Source organism: Cryptomeria japonica, chromosome 4 (assembly GCF_030272615.1).
Source record: "Cryptomeria japonica chromosome 4, Sugi_1.0, whole genome shotgun sequence".
NCBI classification, from domain to species: domain Eukaryota; kingdom Viridiplantae; phylum Streptophyta; class Pinopsida; order Cupressales; family Cupressaceae; genus Cryptomeria; species Cryptomeria japonica.
In genome coordinates, this window is record NC_081408.1 from 270,928,404 (window position 1) to 270,953,200 (window position 24,797).

The 24,797-nt window shown below is 37.6% G+C and overlaps 1 protein-coding gene across 2 annotated transcripts in view; it reads right to left on the minus strand.

The window, feature by feature from the left end:
- LOC131074037 (sec1 family domain-containing protein MIP3) overlaps nucleotides 1–24,797 on the minus strand; it is a 98,370-nt gene that overhangs the window by 12,847 nt on the left and 60,726 nt on the right. For both annotated transcript variants that reach the window (XM_058010585.2, XM_058010586.2), the window contains 3 exons: nucleotides 9,372–9,911; nucleotides 7,663–9,210; nucleotides 7,499–7,567 (listed from right to left, as the gene is read on the minus strand). In XM_058010585.2, the coding sequence (XP_057866568.1) occupies nucleotides 7,499–7,567; nucleotides 7,663–9,210; nucleotides 9,372–9,911 (2,157 nt within the window). The remainder of the gene's footprint in view (nucleotides 1–7,498; nucleotides 7,568–7,662; nucleotides 9,211–9,371; nucleotides 9,912–24,797) is intronic.

The following is a 24,797-nucleotide window of genomic DNA, read 5'->3' on the forward strand; positions in this document are numbered from 1 at the left end:
CACCTAAGTTCAACTTAAGTGAAAAAGTAATTAAAGGAGCCTATTAATTAAATACTTAAATAATTGTCCTAGTTACTCCAACTCTTAAGATTAACTTAAGGATAAGCTAAAGAGCTAATGATGAATGCAAAATGCATACATGAATGAGTCCTGGCAACTAGGTCTGATCAGGTACTCTTTTACAAACCAATGCAACTCTCACAAACAGAGAAAACTAGAAAAACCTTGTGGGAGAAAAGTCCTCCAAAAGAGAGAAAATGAAACAACTGTACTAGAGAAAGAAGGAAAGGAGGACTCAATGTGACCCCCTAAGGACTGCTTCTATCACAATAGTACAATGAATATGCCCCCCCCCTACAAGAGAAAAACAAGGATAGGAATCCCCCCAATGAAGAAGTAGCTCCTATGCCAATGACTAACACCTGGAGACAGAGCAGGATCCACTACCTACAAACAACATTTCTCCCCTTTAGAAGAAACCAACCCACTAGAGATAATAAAAGCCACTCCCATACACAAGATGATGTAGGAATCCAAATCCAAATATATGACAATGTCTCTGAAAACTGCTCGTGTCACCAAGTCCTCAAATGATGAAGATGCCACAAGCCAATCAGGTACATGCCCAATCACAATAAAAGGTGACAAACAAAGAACCAATGGAAACTGATTTTGAACAAGCTTCAGAGACAAACATGATGTGACAATAGTTGTGCTGTGACTATCATCAAATAGGAGAGATAAACCCTCAAATGTGTCCTCCAAATCTGAAATGCGAGACTCCACAAACAATGAAGCAATGTTTGTCAAATAGGAACCACAATCAAGAAGACAAATAGATGAATTATCCTACTTAACAAGAATAAGAGTCAATGAAGGTACAACAACTACCATGTGCAAAAATGTGTGATTATCTACTAAAAAACAAAGACACACATTCAATGGAAAATTATATCAAGAAATCATAAAAATACGTAAAATCATCAAACCGCCTCTTGATGTCGTCCCATTTGTTGGAATTATGCCTCTAATTCACTTGACCTTTGTTCATACTGATCGGGTTAACTCTGGCCGATGAAACAGTGTGAAGAAAATCTGTGAACTCTATCGGTATAACCTTTGCCGATGAACTCGACATATCGGAGCTCGGAGTAGCAGGTTTGAAGTCATCCCAATGACCCGACGAAGTCGTCTTCGGTCATCGGGGTAGCATCGGTTATTGGATGGGCGAAAGGATAAAAGACTTGCAGTTTAGATCCTGATCCAACGGTCATCGCTTTACCGCTATGAAAAGATGCACGTATGTTATTTCCTGCGACTTGGCGATCATGGTGGGGCCCGACATAAGTGAGCGGTCCAGGCGAGATAAGGGTCGTGCAGATTGGAGATGATCGAAAGGCGATCAAGGTTGATCCAACGGTGGTCGTTATGTCGCGATGGGAAACTGCTCATTAGTATATTCCTCGCGACATGGCGACCAAGTGGTGGGACCCAGCAGGAGAGCGGCTAAGGCGAATTAAAGGTCGAGTAGATCGAAATGATCGGACGGCGATCGCAGAAGATCCGACGGTGGTAGCTAGGTCACGATGGGAAATTGCTCGTGAGACTTTCCATCGCGACGCAGTGACAAAGTAGAATTCTAGGCGAATAGTGAGGCCATGCTAAGATGTCAGAGCAAGGACCCCAGAACCAATCAGGGGTTGCCATGTGGCGGAGCGCAAAGAGAAAGATCGGACGTTCAGGATAGCTGATTGTTTGTCTTGCCGATACTCGATGGAATCACCTTCAACGTTCGGGTCTGTCATCGGCCATCGGAGATGTAGTTTTAAAGCTACTTCGATACTTGATAGAGTTGACTTGTCTAAGCCGGTGTATTTGAATACGAACCGGTTTGATTCCTGGATGCATGTGGGATAATTGTTTTCTCACGAATGCAGACCGATGCAGACAGTTAGATGTCTAACCGATTGGTGCTAACTGACAGTTGAACGGTCGACATGAAAATGTATATGAAGCCAAGAGGAGACTCGAACATGGCTGTTGTTCTAATGATAAGCCGTATACTGTGGTGTGTAGCCGAAGTGATCAGAGTGAACATTTGTGCTGTGATAACAGACTTTATTGTAAAGTTTCTTTGCTGAGAATAAAGTGATCTTGTTGTCGGTGGTGGGTTTTTTCCCGAAAGGGTTTCCCACGTAAATTCATGGTGTTTATCTCTATGTATGTTTGAATTCTAACATTGTCTTTGTTTCGTATATGCTAATCTTAGTATTATGTAAAGTTATAAAACACAATAGTCTTGTTTCCCCTGCAAATTGACATTAGGGAAGTGTTTTTCTGCACTGTGCTTTCCTTACACCATTGTCCTCTATCCTCAAGGGCCTTGTGGATCTATGGATTGGCTCTCAACAGCATGATCAACAAGATGACTACTTGAAAAACGAGTAGCTATATGACACTAAAAGATAAATGCAAAAACATGATGCTAGATTGTTATGAAAGCTATGCCAAAATGCTTGATAACTCAATTAAGTTGCTAATATGCTATTTGAGAATACAAAATGACACAGTATGCCTAGGATGCAAGATTAAGGGGGTTCATGAATAAAATTTGATGCTATTTATAAACTTTCCAAGACAAGAGGTGAGGTGGCAAGAATCAATGGTTGAGATCTGATTTGGAGAAATGGATGGTGGAAGAATGAGGAAGTTGGAGAGAATCAGGAAGATATGACACTTGTCATCCTAGAGAGGACAAGTGGCATAGAAGGATCTTAAGAAGGCCACACATGTCCCTTAAGAGGGCAAGTGGCATGAAGGAAGTAGACATGTGGCAAGAATGCCATGTGTCCTCAAGAGAGGATAACCAACTCATAGGAGGTTAGGATAGAATTAGTTAGAGGAGAGGAGGTTAGGTTAACCTATGGTTAGATAGAGGTTGAGTTGGAGGGAGGTTGGAAGATGGTTAGAAGTAGGAGACATGTGATTTAATTTAAATTTAAAAATTCAAATTAAATGAGAGACAAATGTGAGATTAATTTGAATTAAAAATTCAAATTAAAAGAGGAGAATAATTAAATGGAACAAATTAATTAAACTTGTCCATTTAATTGAGAAATGAGGAAAATGAGTTAGAAAGGAATGAATTTAAGAAAATGAACCATATAAATAAATTGAAAAGACTTACAAATTCATTAATTAAATACCTTTTATTTAATTAATTCTCCAGACCGCATTTTTAGTGTATACATTTTGCCCCTCTTTGAAGCGATGTTGGAACAATGTCAGTTCAAAGAAAAATTCGCTTGATGCCCCAGACGTTCTAGATACTGATAAAAATTTCAATCGTTGCCCCAGGCTTCAACAATCGTGGTATTTAATTAGTTCTTTAGACCACATTTTTAGTGTATACAACTGCCTCTACAAGTGGAAAAGGAGCAACTTTAGGTTTTAATGCTCTCAAGCAAGAGTTGAAAAGCATTATGAGAGAAATTAGGACACAATTCATGCCCATGCTGATTGCTCCCACAATATTTACATCTACAACTCTTATACATGATTCACTCAAGATAATCTCCAAAATGGTACAAAAACAAAAACCCTTAGTACAAACAGAGACCCGATTTGCATGTATTCCAAGAAAGGAACACAAAAAGACAAGATTGAGATCTCTAAGTACCTAATGAATATTCTGAAAAAGAGGACCTGAGATATAGATAAAGGACTCTAAGAGCAATCCGAAGATATCTAGTTTTTGGAAAATGGAGTCTAGATGTGCAAAATATGTCCTCGGAAGCTCAAAACTGAAGGCTAGCTTTGGAGGTTTGGTATCGAAAATTGGTGCAGGGTCTAACAAAACTACCTATAGATTCAAATCAGCGCCAGAACCAACTTTCCAACAATATCTCATTTGCAAAACACAGAGTTTATATGCGCAAGTTATACCTATGCTCCAAAAAGGCTTGTAAAGGGAACATGGGGCTAAAAACCTCAGCCCCTGGTAATATGGCAGGCCATTAGGTGCTGATGGAAGCAAGGGAATATTTTGAGCTATTAGAATATGCTTGTTCAAACAAAATATTCTCCTACCTTAAAAAGTACCCTTGGAATATGCCTTTGCATGTATTAAAAAAATATTTTTTAAGGGAAGGTATAGTAAAACTAGAAAAGCATATAAGTCAAAAAGGCATGTGAATAAGGCTGAATAAGGTACGATGGGCAGCCTGAAGTGATTTTTGCATGAGCTGAAAAACCACGCATGTCCTTTTTGGTATTTTTAAAGCTTTTTGAATAAAACAAAATTTTGCAAACCTTTATTTTTTTTTAAAAAGAATTCATGAAATAAATTGCCTTTGTGATTTTTTACTAGCACTGAAAATAAATTTGCAGACCTGCATAATATTGGAAGATGGTACAGCCAGGTACAATGTATGAACTGTACGGATTTGTCTTGGGAACTGTGCCTCCCAAAAAAATACCCAAAATTGTGACCTACAAATTTGATGATTTGACAAGCAATCATAGGGTTTTTGGGCCTTCTAAGCATGATGGTGACCTCCGTTTTGTGCCAAAGTGCCCATATTTTTCAGCTACCCCCAAATTTTGCCTCAATTTTTGTGCCCTCAGCCAGATTGACCCAAAATTTCAACTGCTCAGATTTTAATGAAACAACTGTGGATCTTAGGGTTTTTGAATAATGCAAATGAAAAGAGAACTGAAAGTACTGAGAGGGGGGGGGATGAATCAGTACTTTAGTTGAGTAAACAATAATACTCAATAGCTGAAAAATGTAAACACAGAAACAAGGACACAAATTTTTATCATGTGGAAAACCCGAAAACCACAGTACATTAAATCCAAATGAAGGCTTCAACCTTGTTTACAACTCTTTTCTCAATAAGGCGCCAACCCTTTTCACGAATAAGGCACCAACCTTTACATACAAGAATCTTTAAATTGAAAAATAATACAACTCATTGATGGTTGTTAATTTTCTCAGTTAAGCACATGTGAACATACCAGACCATAACGATTTTCAATCAAAACAAACACACTCTACACGTAGACTCCTCAGACTGTCACATCACATCAACACATAGTTTTTTAAAGAAAGACTCTCTCAGGCCCAATACTCCAGAAGGCTCACTGAAACAACAAACAGAATATATATTCCACTTTTTCAAAATAAAGATTCGCTGCATAATTTGTCACTCAGCTTTACAATATCACCATCCAATCTGAAAATTTGTTGGTCGCTACCTATACTTGGATTGTACCTTGCAACTCTCAACTAAGTATTATATTACACACTGTATCTTCTAGTTAAAAAAATAATAATTAATATTGAACTATGCAAAATCATCCCACTGACCAGCCTTCTCAATTGCAAGTGGATTCACAGGCTAAATACAGAAATATTGGTGGCGGAGCTATCAGATGTTTATTTACACTATGAGCAGGGCCTTGGATGAAAAGTTCAAACCAAGCATTGCTTTTTCATGCAGGAAACTGTAATATGGTACTCTAAACAAAAACTAGGATGACTAATGATGCCAACTTTAGTATTCTCCAGCAAATTCCTCTTAATCAATGCAATCAAGCATGATGTATCACTCTCCTGTATGCAAACAATCTTAATTCATTAAAAAAAAAAAAAAAAAAACTGTCCATGTGAGATCTGATGGACCTGAAATGTAACTTCCAACACAGAACATTCAACATGAGCCCCTTGCAGCAAGCACATTCAACAAACCTGAGAATATAATCTTCACCCCCTTGCAGAAAGCAATCAAAAGATCCCATCTGTAACTAAAGATCAGCGGGGTAAAATATTGATCTCTTGCAGCAAGAAAAAAAGACCGGTAAGAAAAACACATCTGTAAGCTTGTAATTAAAATTGAGAAGGATAATTCTGGAGAATGCAAACAAAGATTCAATTCTTAAATTCATTCTCAGCAGACATGGACCAAAATCTCCCTTTCATTTTTTCTTGATACGACAACAGTTCCTCCTCTCTTATTTAAATGCTTTCTACTGCTCTAAATGTATATTGAAAGGGCCAACTGATCCTCGCCAGAAAATATAACCACGAATTCCAAAATTAACTACCCTTGTTTTAAACTTAAAAAGAGACCTGTTAATATGGGGAGACACGCTCCCCCAAAATGGTCGAATCAACTTAGATTGACAAGAACTCAGCCAAAAAAAATACAATTTCCCAGAGATTCTGTAGATGGAGGAGGATTAGGGTCTGCCTAGTGGTGTTGTGGTTATTTCAAAATGATGACACTTTCTCGGAGTTGTCCATGCCATATATGGTGAATCCTTGTGCTTTAATTTATCTTATGCGATTTTGGAAGCATTGTTGTTATTTATGTATCAGATATTAAAACTATATAGGCATGTTTTGGTTTGACAACCAGATATGTTCCAACATGCAACCGGTTTTCAATATTGTTTCTCTGAGTTTCCGGAACAAGGGTGCAGGAAGACTAAAATGCAAAAGTAAAATTGCCAATATGCAAAATGCAAATGGTTAAATCATAAAATGCAAATGGCTAGGGTTTTTGGGTGTTTACAAGTGTATCTTTAATTTAGAGACCATATGGACACTATACTTCAATTAGCTTAGGCATTTTATCTTTTTTTTTTTAAATTTAATTTCTTTTGACAGGAGAGGGTCAAACTGGCATCCTCAGGAACTTGGAAATGGCAGGAAAAATGGGTGGGTATACAAAAAAAAGGTAAAATTTCTGGCAGAAAGGAGACATTCTGCTCCCAACCCCATGTCTCCAAAATATCCCAGAAGGGGGGGCATGTATCTAGGCTCAAGGACGCATCCTCAAGTACATTGGTTTTTAGTTGTAACAATATATGTTTCTCTAAATTAAAAGATATAATTTAGAAAGGAAATTCCTAAATTGCCCTTTTAGCTACTACCTGGGCTATTGAGTTGGACCAATTATTTAATATCTAGAATGCTCACGCTCAACAAAGTCCACTTTATTGTACTTAAAAAAGTATTAGGCAATTAGATCAAAGTATCTTCCAAATTGAGCATTCCTAAATTAAAAGATATAATAGAGAAAGGAAATTCCTAAATTGCCCTTAGCTACTACCTGGGCTATTGAGTTGGACCAATTATTTAATATCTAAAATGCTCACGCTCAACAAAGCCCACTTTATTGTACATAAAAAAGTATTAGGCAATTAGATCAAAGTATCTTCCAAATTGAGCATGCAAGAGAACAAATAAATATTATTAGCACCCACGTCAACAAACAGATATAAACTGGTGAGATACAATGGAACCTAGCTTCCAAGGAATTCTCCCATGACAATTTACGTACATGTTAATATGTATTAACATTTTGAGAGTCATATCTCCCATCTAAAAGATCCAAACAGAGAAAGACACACTTTGCTGCACCTCTGCAAGCATTCCATGAAAACTATCGTTTGTGGAACAATATAGAATAGAAATATCTGACAAACTTACCTCCAAAGCATTGAACCCTCCAACGACGAAGACAAAAAGTAAATTTTGGTCACCCAGTCTTGGCTTGGCCTGAAAAGTTAATATCCTCCTTCAGTATCTTAAAATTTATGGTCAAACCCAAATAGATAATGCATCAACAGAAAATAGAAGAATATAATACCTACCTGCCCAAGACCAAATCTACCAAAACCACTTTTGAAAAGCCGCCCCACTGTAGAAGAATGATACTCTAATCCAGGAATATCCATTTTCCCAAAGACCATGGATAATATTTTGAAAATTAATCCTCTGTTAGTTGATGAAGTAGGACCAAGAAAATCATCCAAATTTGACTGCCTGTCTTTGAATGGTAAACAGCTTCTTGCTTTTGACGCTTTGTGGAGAACCCTAAAAACATTATCCAACCTATCACGCAATTCCAACTTAAGCTGCAACTCTCCATACTCTTGCTCTCTTTCTTCCACTTCATCCTCCTCCCAGCTACCCCACTGGTCATCAAAATCAATAGAACTATGATCTTCAGTATCACGGGACTGACCTTGTTCAGCTTCAGTGGGATTCTTCAACTGTAACTTTTGCCAATGCGATTCTAATGCCCCCTCTAAACCATGGAGGAAACCAATATCAACACCTGGAGACCACTCAAGAATTGCATCTACGATTGCTTCTTTTAATGAATGTTCTTCCTCCCAAGAAAATGGACCTTCAGACCTAGAACTTCCAAAACTTTCTCCAGCCAAGGAATAGCCAACTATTGCAAGAATAAGAGCATCTCTCATTGAAAGAAGACCAGCAGGCGGTTGATGACCTTTACCTTGATTTTGGGTCCTCCACAGAACACTCTGATTAATAAGGTCCTGAATTTGACCAGAGAGACTTTGGCTCGTATCTCCAGCACTTAGCATCAATATTCTCTCTGCACTTGCAAAAGCCTCCCAACGTGTACTCCATGGCTCACTTAGGGCTGCTTCAGCAGCTTTTGCTAGTTGAATGATACCTCTATTTCTCATAATCATCGCTGGGTTTGTGGCTAATGCATTGACCATTGTACGTAGCTCAGATGCTGTGACACCACCAAGGCGATTTCTAATACTAACTTTCTCTTGACGGAGTGCTTCCTGGAGCCATTTCTTTATCAATAATGCTCCATCTTTTGTGTGCTTATCAAGTAATGCCTCTAGACAGTGCAAACCTTGGTGATTCCTGAAAGAGGAAAGTGTCCCATACATTGGATCTAAGTGGTGGAAACTTTTCTCCAAAATAAGCTCTCTATTCTTCTCATTGTTTGCACCTTGAGTTCCCAAACCAAAAGTTCCATCCCAACCTGACATAAATGCAACCAGCCCTTCATGAGAGAAATGGTCTCCATTGCTCATAGGATTGCCAGGTTTGTAAATCATCTCTAAAGGAACTTTAAAATCAACTGAAGATCTCTGCAAGCCAGAGGCCCGAGCTGTATTTGGAACTGTATCGTGTGAAGGTGGAGAAAATACACTTCTATCCCTTCTGGGCAAAGATGAGAACATGCGATCAACAAGTGAATCGCCATGACAACATGGTGTAATAAGATCAAGTGAGCGATCTATAAGCAGCAGCCCAGTAGATCGTTTAGTACGCCCTCCCACATCATATAGGCTTGATAGATCTGTCATAGCTTTTCCAATGGTATGAGACACTGGACCCAGAGTAAAAATGTCCATTTTCAGATCCATCTGCACAGTTGTACATAACAAAAATTATTATGGATGATGTCTGTGATTAAATTACAACTTTAGCAAATGATTGTCTAATGGAAAAGAGATATTCAATATCAAATATCATTTAAATGAGTTTGAATTTTGAATGATAAATTGGTCACAAAAATGAGCATGACCTGACCAGCCAAATGATGAAGAAAGTGTGCAATAAGAGTTGCTCCTGGTGGAATGTCATCTCCATCAGAAGTCAATCCAATACTAACGGGAGGCAACCCTGGACTCAAAGAATTGTCAGACTTGTCAGAGATAAAAGCTTCTGCAACTGCACTTTCTGAAGGCAAAACAAAGACTTTTGATGACAGCGGACAAAAGATCATGGGAAAGTGCTTCACTGATACTTGTAACTTTTTCCAATCTTCCTCCTTCATACTGATAGGACTTGAATTATGTAAGCTCATTCTATCAGAACTGGCTTCAAGATCAAAGAGTACATCTTTGCTTGAAGTTGTCTCTAGCCAATCCTCATTCTCCATGGTATTACTTTTTTTAGAAACTTGTGGAGTTTGCACTGATCTTTCAAAATCTTCTGTATCCCCAGATCCTTTGGGAATGTTAGACTTCAATACAAGTTCGTGGTAATCCTGAAGGAGCAAGGATTCATATTCTTGAAAAGCATCAGGACCCAGGGGAGCATCAACATATGCAGAATGTGCATTCTGCAATAAAGTCATGAGTGTATTAGTAGTAAATCAAGTATAAATACTTAAAATGGTTTCATAACCATTACCTAGTAAAAGGTCAATGGTCAATTAGAGATATGCACCCATTCATTCATCTTTTCGGCAGCAAGAAAATTGATGATATTTTCAGACTGCGTCATAAGGTATACAGATAGAAACATAAAGAGTGCAAAAAAGTCCTACTTAGCAATATACAAAATCAACAAACATTCACATCAAAAGATTTCAATTTTGCAGTGAACTGGATTCCACATTTGTATTTTCCAGCATATGCTATAGTCTTCAGTTTTTCTAATTACAAAATACAATCCCATTCTCCTTAATCAAACTTCCTTTGAAATAGACCATTCTGCAACACTTTCAAATGAGAATTCAAAACTTGGAATAGATAATATAATGTATCTATAGACAAGGGTATAAGTTTTATAGCCATACATTATGCTTGCAACCACCTATCTTACACATACATGCATGAATGCATAATAATTTCACCATCCCTTTTAATCACACAAATCTCTTTGACAATGAACTTCATTGTGATTTAATAGCCTAACCATTAATCTCTCCTTTGCTTATATCTCATTTTTCTCTTTTCAATATAGAGAAACTCAAACCTTTGAAAAAATCTTGGAAATCAAACTATAAAAAGAATTTATTTTAATGAAACATACCTTTGGGCATAGAATCTTCCAAAACAACACTAAAATCTTGCATCCAAGGGTCCCATTAGTAGTTCCAATGGTATTCCTCAACAGAGTCACCATTTATGTTAACATTAACTTTTTATGCAGCCCATTAGCAATAAAGGGATGCTTCAATATGTGAATCTCCATAAGAAACTTGATTTGGATGTAATCAATTATCAAACCCTATTGTGCAAAGTGAACATGCATGAGTACTCTAAAACTTACAATCATTCCCCATTGTGACATCACATGTACTGATCCAAACATGCACGAGTATTCTAAACCTTACAATCATTCCCCATTGTGACATCACATGTACTAATCTGAACAATTACCTAAACACCCAGTACACACATTAGAGTTCGTACTAGATTGGAGAGGCCTAGGAATTGTGTAGTCGTGGACAAACTGTAGAGAATATGTGATCAACCTATTAGAACAATATAAATAGACAGAAGGCATCAATATCCTTAAAAAATTACTATTCAGTTAATTTAACTTCATATTCCCAAAGCAACACTCATGACAGAAGAGATATCATGAGTATCATTCCCAAGACAACACACGTGATAAATAAACTAAAAGATAGTAGCAACATTGTTCCCAAAACTCATGCTTTAATTGAAAATTTGAAAGGCAGCAACAAATCAAAGACATCGAATGCTATAAGTTATAACAGATAAGTCAAAGGAAAATAAAAAGATTTAGGTTAAACATGAGGTTGCCCCTTACTACATATGTCATAGAAGGATTGGGTGGTTAAACTTATGACCTGACTTGTCCTAATTGCCACTTGAATCCTAATCATTATAATTAAGCCATTGATATGGTGGGTAATTATATCAAAAAACACATACTCTAGGCCACATAATAATGCCACGAAAAAGGTAGGATGGAATTATTACAATGGTTTTCTCATACTCATACCCACGATTATAATATGTCATAGCTGCCAAAAAGGTTGGCTAGAAATATTACAATAACTTTATCATAACCTTAGCCCTGCATGACCATTGTATATTAAAATCTCCAATGTGGGCTGATATTACACTACATATGGCCACCTAACATCACCAAAACAGGCAACTTTGAGTGAATGTTATGTAATTTGACAGTGGGCTAATCTAATCAAATAGGCCAATTGTTATATCACTGTCACATATAAACATATTACAAACTAAGGACTTAATGAGAATCAACTTACAATCAAGGATACCTAGTGGGAACACATCCTAAGGCCTTTCTCGAGCATCCCTATCTCTATGCTATTTTTCGTAGGCTGGGAGGGCCAGTAAACATCCCATAGTTGCCCCTAAAATTTGAAATAAAGGAGAAATGTCCCTGAAATATCAAAAAATTCAAGAAATATATCAAGAACATCTTACACATCTTCATGAGCATCAATTTCGAAAGAAATTTTCCTATCAAATATCTCTATTCAACAAATAGGCAATTCAAAGAACTTGTTGCTGGTAGATATAGAAAATATTAAGCTATATAGATGACAATAGAACTTATTGGAAGAGAAAAGTAGTTTTCTTTGCTTGTTTAGAGCAAGTATTTGTCTACATTGGAGAATTTGTGTTTATAATGGATTCCTTAACTAGAAGAAAAATCTCTAAGATATAATCACATAATTAAATTCCTTGCAAAATATCATCAATAGTTATTTTTCAATCCATCAAAAAATCCTCTATTTGGACCTTCAAATCAGCACTCAAAGTTTCAGGGCTATAGGTGATGGAACGAGTGGAGAGAGGTGGTCAAATTGGGAGTATTATGCAGACTGCTAGCAGATGTGACAGAAAGAGATGGGAAACAAGGTATTGAACACAAGATTTGTGCAGCTTTGTCAGCTCTTCTAAAAGTGTTATGTAACTACCTGGTATAAAAAATAAATATGCAATACCTACATGTTGAATATAGAAAAAGATTATAAAAATTGATAAGTACTATCAAGTTTGAATGAATAGGGTGATTGATTATGTATATACGGATCAAAGGTGGCATTCAATAGGATGTAACCTAACAAGGTGAGAATTAACCTCTTGGTAATAATGATTAATAACTAGTTAATGTCTATTAGGTATATAACCTATCCTCACTAGTTGGAAAGCCTTTGACCTCAAAGCGCAAGTAGAATATAATAACCAATAAGACTCGAAACAAATTTCAAGGATTACAAAAAAATGGAATTGAGATCAATCTTGATGGGAATTTAGTACCATTTCAAACTAATAGCTAAATTATGCTTATTGGCATACATAAGCCTAATTCATTTTGTCTCAGATTACATTTGGAATTTGTGGAAGTGTGATGTTCTAATTAGACTAATTACAAGGGTTGATGAGAGCAAGGTTGGTAATAAAGTTTTGTTTGAGGTTTCTTAATCTATTGCAGATTGATACTCAATGTTTTTGTTCACTGTCACATTTCCTCAACTATTAGATTTCAGAGTCATATAATCAACTTGAATTTCTTTCTCTTGAAATAAAAGTGGAAACAGCATTAGTATAAAACACATTCAATTCAATTTTTTATATAAATTATGTTCTTTATGACATCGATGCATTACCAACTTGGATATCTTTATCTTTTGAATTCAAATTCATAATTATTTTGGAACCAATCATTTTTTATCGTTGTCTACATGAAAACACCTTCTTTGATTTGAGTCAAGGAACTTGGTTAGGCAGACATTTGGTATGATTTCTTAAACAATTTTTCCCAAATAATTTTCAGATTTTATGATATTGCTATCAGGATTCAACTATGTAGTTTTTGAGTCAAACTCATCGACCCATGTTTCATGAGTAGTGGTTCACAAGAACCCAACTCTCATGATCCACTTAGCACTCATTGCATCTAGGTGATGCTCACAGAGGTGAAGCATTGGGTCTTCCCAAGAGGTCACCCATCCCAATACTACTCCAACTCAAGCGCACTTAAGCAAGGAGTTTCCTCCAAGGTTAAACCCACTTAGCTTCCAACCCCATTTGCAAAACCTTCAGCAAGTGTTGTGCCTTATGAACCATTCATTATAGAGCCCCTTGCAAATGGTTGAACTCAACTATATGATTTCACTCTTGGAGAATGATAGCCTAGTGTATGAATTGAGATGGGCAGTACTCATTCATGTTTTAAGTTTACTAGTTTGGAGGATGTTGTGGGGCTGATCGTGCCCTTTGTGTAGCCAATCGCTCTTTTTGGCGATGGAGTGTATAGTAGGGTGCATGATAATTGGGTGACAGCTCCCCCCGTCCATGGCATGGTGCATTGGGATGTTTCCCATTTGGTCTAGATCTTGCTGGTTATGTTGGGCAATTTGTTGTGATTGTCTTTCCTATGTGACTTTGTTGTTGTGATTGTCTTTCCTATGTGACTTTGTTGTTGTGTTGGTAGTATGCTAGTTGTTATTGGATTTTAGGTTTTTTGTGTTAAATAGTGTTAATGTTTTAGCAACACAGAAATCTGAAACAAGATACACAGAATTTATCCTGGGAAAACCCTCCACTTGAGGGTGAAAAAACTAGCCCACTCAAAAATGAACTTTATTATATCTCTGAAAATGAATACAACTGATGATAGTTTCAGATTACTATCAATCACAATATGATAAGTTTGATTCTCTACAAATCAATCATGACAATGAAGTCAAATGATATATCTCAGAAGACTGAAAACTCTGAACACAGAAAACATAAAATATAACTGATCTGTCAAACTACACATGCACAATATTCTCAACTCGCACTCAAAATTAGAAGCCACCAATATATCTATCAATCTGCTGAATAGGAAGAAGACCACGAAACTGAAGGAGCAGTGAATCAAAGAAACGGGGCTCGGACTCAGCAAGGCTGAATCGGACTCGGACTCGGGACTTGGAGTCAGACTTGGCTTCAGACTCGGCTGGACTCGGGAAAGTGAAAAACTCAAGAAATTTAGAGATTTTTAAAGATTTAAAACTTGTTTCAGGCACCCTTTATTGAATACACCTTAAAGACACAATAACATCATCAAACTCGGCTCATTTGATTACATACACAAGTATACATCAATCACATAAGCATAAACACAAATTGTCGCTGAAGGAAATAACAAACATAGATATATAAATATGGAATAAAAAATCTATGTCATCATATGATCATCATCAAATGTTTCATACAAATACCAAAGGTAAATACAACTACAAGCCCATGGCTCAGAGGAGCCTGCACGGCAACACCCTCCGGCCCCGGCCCCCTGCGAAGGCATCTAAGGTAGGTCCTGGATGATTCGACAGCCATAGCCGCTCCCCGTGACACCATGCCATGCTCACCAACATCAGGAACATCCGTGTCACTATCTGCCTCTGAATCTCATGTCTGTGCTCGTGCTCTCTGCTCCTCCTCTGCCATGGCTACAGTCTCAGCCTCTATATCTACATGGTCGATCCAATCAGTGTCAAACTTGGAGGTTAAATTTTCCCTACTTCTATCGATGCAGTTTCCCCCCATATTTTTCGATGGGGGCTTGGGGGCAACGCCCCCAAGGTGGGGTCAAGGGGCAGCCGGGTGTTATTTTTCTATTGGCTGACATGTTGTAACCCTAATTTTTCTCATTCTCAGGCGGAGGTTGTAGTGAACAAAGACGAGACCATTCATTTTTAAAAAACTTTTTAAAATGTTTTTTTTTTGTCATTTTACTTAACCCAGGCAGTAGCCGAGTTTGGGGCTTGGGACTCGCCGAGTTGGCGAGTTTGAGCCAAACTCGCCAAACTCAGCGAGTCTGGCGAGTTTGCTCGCCAGACTCAGACGAGTCCGAGTCCAAGTCCCAGAGACTCGGCGAGCATGACTCGGACTCAGACTCGCCAAGTTTAGGCGATTCATGGCGATTCCCATTTCTTTGCAATGAATATAAAGAATCGAATTACAAAATGAAGAGACTCCGCGATGAAGGGGAAGAGTCACCGACAAAGGAATGAAGAGACTCCACTGTGGAGAGGAATAGTCACCGACAAAGACATGAGGAGACTCCATGGTGGAGAGGAAGAGTCACCGACAGCTACAAAGATAATTCACCGAAATCCTCATAACCATCTCACCGATAGCAAACAATAACTAAAGTCACAAATTAAATGAAGGACAATGAAGATATTCTATCGCAGCTATAAATTCAACACTTGCTCTTAGCAAGAGCGAGATCTTCATGTCATCATCTCATGATAGATACATACAACTGCAATCAAAGAAAGTCAACAGAGTCTCATCATAGATTTTATTCAATAAAGTTGTTATCTCATCATAACAATATTCACCATAGCTACTCCTAAAGGGTGAATGAAAACAGAAATAAAAATCATAGTCATACACATGACTTCCACCATAGCTACTCCCAGAGGGTGGATCAAGGGATTTCACCTCGAACTTCTCTCGCAGAGAAGAACTCATTAATCAAGGGATTTCACCTCGAACTTCTCTCACAGAGAAGAACTCATTAATCAAGGGATTTCACCTCGAACTTATCTCGCAGAGAAGAACTCATTAACAAGGGATTGCACCTCAAACTTCTCCCTCACAGAGAAGAACTCATTAATCAAGGGATTTCACCTCGAACTTCTCTATCACAGAGAAAAATGCTTTAACCAAATCTTCATGACAACATAGCTCCCTCTGAAGCTGAAATGTCATGCTTCCTCTGAAGCTGAAATCAATCTTCTAACCTCCTTGTCCATGGTCACTTCTAACGATATGTCAAACTCCCTCTGAATGTTGATTCTTCCTCTGCGAAGAAATGCAAGCAATCTTCCTTACTTGAATGCAATCTCTGATTCGTCCTTTTATAATTTTGCTCAGCAATGGAATTTCCATTCACTTGGATTGATCACACAGAAGCACCTAGTGATAATCTGATGGCTATGTGGCCTTTGGCCCTTGCCATTACTCATCATCTATCCACAATATCTGCCCCATGCATAGCTTAAGCATCATCTGAAGAACTGTCTTTAATACCATCCACAGCAAAGTGATGGACCAACCACATAAATGCGACAGAAATCCACCTGTAGCAAGGTGTGCCAGAATGCTAAGCTGCAATGCCCATCCTAGGACAAAAGCACAGGATCTACCTTCAAGTGGTTAGGCTCTATAGGAGGAACCCGCTCTAATACCATGTTAATGTTTTAGTAACACAGAAATCTAAAACAAGATACACAGAATTTATCCTGGGAAAACCCTCCACTTGAGGGTGAAAAACCCAACCCATTATATCTCTAAAAATGAATACAACTAATGATAGTTTCAGATTACTATCAATCACAATAAAATAAGTTTGATTCTCTACAAATCAATCATGACGATGAAGTCAAATGATACATCTCATAAGACTAAAAACTCTGAACACAGAAAACATAAAATATAACTGATCTATCAAACTACACATGCACAATATTCTCAACTCGCTCTCAAAATGAGAAGCCACCAATATATCTATCAATCTGCTTAAGAGGAAGAAGACCACGAAACTGAAGGAATGGTGAATATAAAGAATCGAATTACAAAATGAAGAGACTCCACGATGAAGGGGAAGAGTCACCGACAAAGGAATGAAGAGACTCCACGGTGGAGAGGAATAGTCACTGACAGAGACATGAAGAGACTCCACGGTGGAGAGGAAGAGTCGCCGACAGCTACAAAGATAATTCACCGAAATCCTCATAACCATCTCACTGACAGCAAACAATAACTGAAGTCACAAATTAAATAAAGGACGATGAAGATCTTATATCGCAGCTATAAATTCAACAAATAGGTTGGTTTTTACTGCTCTATCTTTTTGTTGGGTTGATGTTTATATACGCTGTTGATTATAATGTTCTAGTGCCAATAATGGGAGGGGCACTGTATATAGAATCCCACAAATTGTCTTAAAAAAATTATCACTTTTTATCTAACCCTTTTTTAGGTCTTCTTATTTCTCTTAGAGTACTTTAAGCCTTTAATTAGTTAACATGCCTAATTATGTAATTAATTAAGATAACTAAACAATTAGTTAAGAAGAACTTTCTCTTTGATAAAGGGTTATATCCTTTGACATATACACCTTTTTCCATATAAAGACATTCACCCCAATTTTTTTTCTTTCTTTTTTCTCTCTCTTTTATTTCCTTTTATTCCCAAATTCAAGTTTAAAAGTTGTGTACGATTAAGAATTCAATTGTTTATCCATTATTTTATTTTATTTTTTATGTTGCTTTTAATATTATTTTGGTTCCTTTCATAATTTGTATTTTATTCGTTCTAAATTATTTTTTCAAAGAATTATTTTCTTAAAGATAATTTAATAATTCATTTTCTAATTTGTGATTCGGCTTTTTTATTTCTTCATTTTTTTTCTAATATTCACGTGTATAACTAAAGCTTTTGATTTTAGTGATTTTGTTAGTTTTTTTGGAAATATATTTTTTTTAAACATTCCATCTATATTGTTTTTAAAAAAAAGTGAAACAATTACCACAAGCCTTAAAATGGTTGTTCTTAGTAATCCACTCAAAACTTGATAAAAAAATGCCAACAATCAATCTCACATCCAAAAGTCACATAAAGAAATTCTTGATACCACATGTTATGTATCTACCTGGTACATACAAAAAAATTATCTAATATCTGCATTTTGAATGTTGACTAAAAAGAAGGTAATAGATAGGTATATGTGAATGAGCAGGGTGATGGCTTATCTACATATGGATCTAGAGGGTCATTCAATAGGGCATGTCACAATAATGTGAGGCCATATCTTTTGGTAATAATGATTAATAACCAATCAAGATTTATATAATAATGTAATGCATCGATTGCATGCACAAGACCTACCCGGATTGGCAAAGGAAGGTACAAGTTTGGTCCACGCCTTGGAAATTTCCAAGGAAAGGGGCTCAAAGGGATCTAATAACATGGATATGTGATGACATGTCAAACTATGGTGAGGACACAAGGCAGCAAACAGCCTTAGTGATTGTTAGATGAACCTCACTTAGTGGCTAAGATGGCAATAGCACTCGTATGTCAGTAGGGTGTGTAACATGGCACTTTCATACATGTTTGTATGGTTGATATCTGGGGGCACAGCAATCCCTTGTGGTGACATTTGGCAGTTTGTAAAATGACATGGAAAGTTGTGCAACCAACAATTGTTGTATTTACCTAATGGGTAGACAGGCTGACACATGGTTGAGTGTCATTGGACCACTTTTTTGGATACTTATAGCATATCCATGTCAATGAATTCCAAAAAATCAAATTTTGATAAGTGGCACTCAAAGAAAAGGACACTTGGCAGCAAGAGGTCTTCCACTACCAAAGTTCAAATTTTATTTCATTTTTACCAAAATCTTATTTGCTTTTGGCATTTTGTGTCCACCCACAATTCAAACTTCAAACAACCATATTGCCATAACACAAACTGTGTTTGACTTCATTTCCATAGCATTGGAAAAAGCTTTCTCTAAGTTTTATGAAATAATAGTTAGTTTCATGGTTTCGGAAACATCCAAAATGAGGTACACTTCAGAGTTTAAGAGATGGATAGCCTATTAAACAAATGCTCCATGGCCACAACTATAAGGAACCAAACAAGTCCATATAAACCAGTGTTCCACAGTTGTTGGAGATGGGGGGACAAAGGGCCTAAGTTTGGGGACAACGGGGGACGGCAGTGGGAGGGGGTGGCGGAGTTGTGGTGCTGATATAGTTATACATATACTTATAGTACTTGAAAAACTAGTTGCGAAAAGATGTATAACAGTATAAGAATTACATTTCAAATGAGACTATAGGAAATTAGTAAAATTATAAAATAGCAAAATTTGAAATACTAAACCTAAATACAAAGATTTCCAAGTTTTTCCTCCTCTTCAGCTAGCTGGTAAAAAAAATCAGAATTAGAAATGTGAGTGAAATCAGTAGTTTTAGTGGTTTTGTATTGCATTGGGGGAAGGGGTGGGGCCCACGTCAAATTAGGGATACCCCCCAACCCCCAAAATCGCTCAAAATTAAAAAAAGATAAAAATTTCAATTACTTTTTGACATGTTCAAACGGAGACTCCTGCAAGTCTCCCTGCCCCTCGAGATGTTTGGGAGTCTCCCAAGGAGTTTTGGAAACGCTTGGGAGTCTCCCAAGGAATCTTGGAGACGCCTAGGAGTCTCCCAAGGAGTTTTGGAAACGCTTGGGAGTCTCCCAAGGAATCTTGGAGACGCCTAGGAGTCTCCCAAGGAGTTTTTAAGGATTCTTGGAGAAGCCGAGACACGGAGCACCTGTGGCGGTGGCGGGACGGTGGGAGACATCAAGACGTGGAGCACCTATGGCGGCGGGAGATGCCACATCCCCGTCTCACTATCCTGAAAACATAGGTCTGGGGGGGGGAATGTGTTTCCATGGAACATTGATATAAACTCTCTTGAGGTGTGTAAGCCTTTCTCCCCATGTGTAATATCTGTCTGTTGTGTTTGGCCAGTGTGATTATCTCCATAGCATGGTGGGGTCGACCTATGGGTTCCACATGGTCGGGTGGCATGGTAACCACCATTGGGGACCAAAGGCTTTGGCATTAGAGTCAACATCAGACTCTCTCTTCTTACCTTAACTTTCATGTTTTACAGTTCTTTCAATTCATATAATGTATAATTCAAGGACCTTTTGTCCTATGCTACATAATTTGTAATATGTATATTGGGCCCTCCTTATGAAGGGATTGCACTCGAATATTAATGGAATTGACTAGAGTATTTTACGTGTCTCACTATTGGTGCCGAGCACAAAGTACTCGCATTCCTTCATTCTTATTGTATGATGCAAATTGGTTAAAATGGATATAGGAATCTTTCTTTGGGAAATGAATCTTGTTTTGTTTGAATCTTCTTGGAGGGTATGGTAGACCCTTCATGTTGTTATCATGGACTCTAGTGCCTTGCCATTTTGAGTTGTGTTGTGACATTTTTGGGCTTGTTTGAGGCCATTTGGGACGTCTCTTGTTTTGGTGTTGTGGTGTCATTAGGATGCTTTTAAGCTTGTCCTTTCTTAGGGTAGGAGTTTAGGAGGTGGGTGAGATCATTGGGTATTTCCCCATCCTCTCTTTTCGTGCGTCGATGGCGTCTAGTGTCCAAGGAAGCTATTACGCTTTTTCCTTCCCTACGTCTTTTGGTGTTTTCGTGTTCTTGGGACTTCTTGGGTACCTTTGGTTTTGTCCAACACGTTCATGATGTCCTCATGACTGATCCTTGACTTTGGATCGCTCACTGGTCAAGAGAGATGCATGTCTAGAAGACAACAATGCGAGTCGCAGTCCTCATGGACACTAGCGTGCACAAAGGACTCCAATATGCCGCACTAGTGTCCCTCTAGTGCACTAGTGTCCTTGGTGGGTACCCTAGTCCACCTAGGGCGCCAATGTCCCCACTTGTTCATCAACGGACCTTTTGGGCCCACTGCTATCATATGCATACGAAGATTAGGGCATTATAAATACCAATCGCAACTTTAAATAATAGAATATGAGCAACTAAGTAAGTAAATGGGGGGTCAGACTCAAAATAACAAATAATAAAGAAAATTGATTGTAAATGTTTAAGGGCCAACCTAAAGCAAGAATTTAAGAAATTAGCTATTAATTAGTCTCCCCAAACAGCGATCATAAAGGGGCACAATGAAGAGCAGCCTCTAAAAAGGAAGGGCAGCAATTGAAAACAATGTCTTTTGAAAACTAAAGGACATGACCTTTCCTAAAGGGGCAATTGAAAATTAAAAAAATGGAAACGAAAGGCTGCACCATTTTATCTAATGGGTGGATGTATGCTAAGAATACAACACATCAACTTTTTAGTGGCTTTAGGGGGTCAACTAGTCTTTTTAAAAATAGTTAATGCCTCCAGTGATATAAAAAAAGTGGAGACCTTGTGAAACATGTTGGTTGAGATGGTGATGGAGGTGGAAGGGGAAAATGTCATTCAAATAGTAACCAACAATGCAGCTACATGTGGCAGCCAATAGACTTCTGGAGGTGATGCACCCAGCATTGTTTTGGAGCCCTTGTGTTGCGCACTGCCTGGACCTACTTTTTGAGGACATAAGGAAACTAAGTTGAGTGAAGAATGTGGTTGAAGATGCAAAGGATATCACAAAGTACATCTACAACATACACAAGTCTTAAATCTTATGAGAGAGCACACTAATGGCAAAGATCTTGTGTGATTAGAAGTCAATCGCTTTGTCACTAATTTCCTCATCCTGCAAAGTATATTAGCTACAATGACCAATCGTCACCACACACTTGTTAGCAAAAAGTGATTAGAGTCCTAATTGCAGGAAGGTCGATGCAAAGAGGGCCATAAAGACCATTTTCTATGATAGACTTTTCCAAATTCATGGAGGATATCATCAATATAAGTTTTCAAAGTCTGATTTCAATTTATTTTTTTATATTCTAATATTACAATTTGCTGATTTTATAAAATTTTGATATTTAGGTGTCAGAACTGTTGGTTAGGGTTCTAAATTTGGTGGATGGAAGTCAAAACTCCATGGGGTATCCATGTAAGGCCATGGATAAGGGCAAAGAGGCAATTCAGCATTTGTATGGGTTGAATACGACCAAATATGAACCCATATTGCACATTGTTGATTACAAGTGGAACCAACAACTCCACCAACATGTTGTTGCCTACTATCTCAACCCCCAAGTTAGTCTTATTTCTTGACCTCAACACATGTATTGAGAGATTGGTTGATGATGAGAACCTTCAAGACTACATACTTGATAGTACATAGTTATAAGAAGGTGAAAGGGGCATTATTTTCTTCAAATTTTTGCATTCGCAGGACAACCACTCTGCAATCAGGTAGGAAAACATGTATGTTTGATTTTAATTTACGATTTATTTTAATTTTAAGTTCACTAAAATGTTTACTAAATTATAAATGAGAAATGTTATCTATCAAGTCCCCTTTTTCCATAATCTATGCTATAGTCTGAAACGCACATTTCCTATTTGCATTGTTCCCCCTTATCTAAATTTGTGTACAAGTTCTTCCCTTCATTACCCATGCATCTGCTTAAGATTCCTAAAAAAATTTAGGATGCATGACCAGTTTTCTATGCAAGTGTAAGCCATCGAAGTTATAAATTTTCCCTTCCCAAGATGACTTTCCTCCCAAATCCACTTTCTTCTATACTTTTGTCAAGGTTTCAGACTTCCCCATTCAAGCATACCTCACAACCATTCCTAGGCTTCATTCCCTTTATCTATCAAGCAATCAAACTTGTCCATCCCATCATACCTCTCCACTAAATCCCACCCTATCATCGAAGAATCAAACTTCCTCTCACCAACATGCCACCCTTCTAAAACCATAACACTAACTTGTGGCACAAGTCACATATATCCCTAACACCCCAACTTTGGCATTCCCAACATTCTCACTGCTCATCTCTCCTACCTCCTTGCACAATTGAACAAGGATTCATGCATAGGGTGATGATGCTTCTTCTAGAAGGATTTCTACAAGCACAAAATTATCATTTAATATTGAGTACGTGGCTCCAAATGTACCCCCAATTGTGCAAACAATTAAGACAACTTTGGCTGACATTAATAAGGTAGATAGGTTTCAGACCCTAAGAGACCCTCATAATTACTGTCAAGGACAATGACAAATCACGGGTGACATTTCTTTATGCCTCCCAAACACATTTCCACATATGTAAGGGCCATTCCAAGTTTAAACACCCTTTATAGGGGTATAATAGGGCGAAAGGAAAGAGAGAAGATGGAAGCCATTGTTGCAAGTTTTGACACCCTTTCTTGGAGCATAATAGGGCAAAAGGAAAGAGAGAAGATCATTATGCAAAAGAAAAACCACAACAAACCCTAACCCAAAATCACAATGAACACTCTTATTTAGGCATTCAGATCTGAGGACAAAAACCCTTAGGTTTTATTAACGACCTAAGGATGGAAACCTCTTTGGCCAAAGGACAAGCTCACCCCTTTGAACTTCATGGTCACAAATCTCACATGCTTCAAGTTTACACACCATCACAATGGTTGTAAGTGTAAGCCTTCATGTTCTAGTTGATAATGGCTGACGTAGCAGCTTGATATAATGTTTAACACGCCCTTTGATCCAATAGATGTTTTGCAATGTCCTATGCATTTGCGAACCTGATTATTGCGGGTTAACCATTGCAAGCTTGGACAATTTATGCCATTGTATCTGCTATTGTTACAGCATTTTTGTAAATTGTTTGCACACTTGTGTAATGGAAGGGAAATCTCTACGATGTGTTATCAATTCTTGGACCGATATGTAGATTGGGGATTCTTTGTTAATGCCAAATTCGTGTTTTGAAATTTGAGTATAGTTAGTTAGAACAAAATTGTTCTCCTGAGGTGGCCAGCCTTAAAGCACACACACTAAGCAACATATCAAGCCTAGAGAATATTAGTCAATTTTGAGTGTTTAACACTTTTAAGCCTGGAAGTATATTCTTACTGTGACTACATACATTAAGCAACATATTAAGCCTATAAAATGTCAGTCAACTCTGAGTGTTTAACACTTTTAAGCCTAGAAGTGTAAGCTTAGTGTGTGTAGTTTAAGCCATTCAGTTTCCCATCTGTGCCAAAAAAACAACACATTTCCTTGAGGTTTTGGGGACGGCCAAACACCATCAATTCATTCATGCTTCCCTTCCTTCAAATCTGACCTACATAGCAGCCCATCCTTCACAATTTAATGCGGTCTATGAGGCCATGCGAGCATATCACTCCACATACCAAAATTTGGCAAGAAAACCAAGTTTTGACATGGCACACCTCCTTTGATCTTCACAAACAGCTTCTCGGCCATGGCGAAACAATTTCCCTCCATAGAAGCAACTGGAAGCTACTTGTTCTACACCAGGGTCAAAGAACTTCAACTTTGCTAACCACACTTATTGAACATGATTTAAATAAAGATCAACCTAGTTGAGCAATCGTTACTTTGAACGGGATATAATGGTCAATTGTTAACTAACAACAATTTTAATATGATCACCCTGACTCCCAAGCCACACAAATTCACATTAGAGGATAAGACAAAATAAGAGATAATAATACTATTATCATACTCAAACTTACTTTAATAATTAATGATA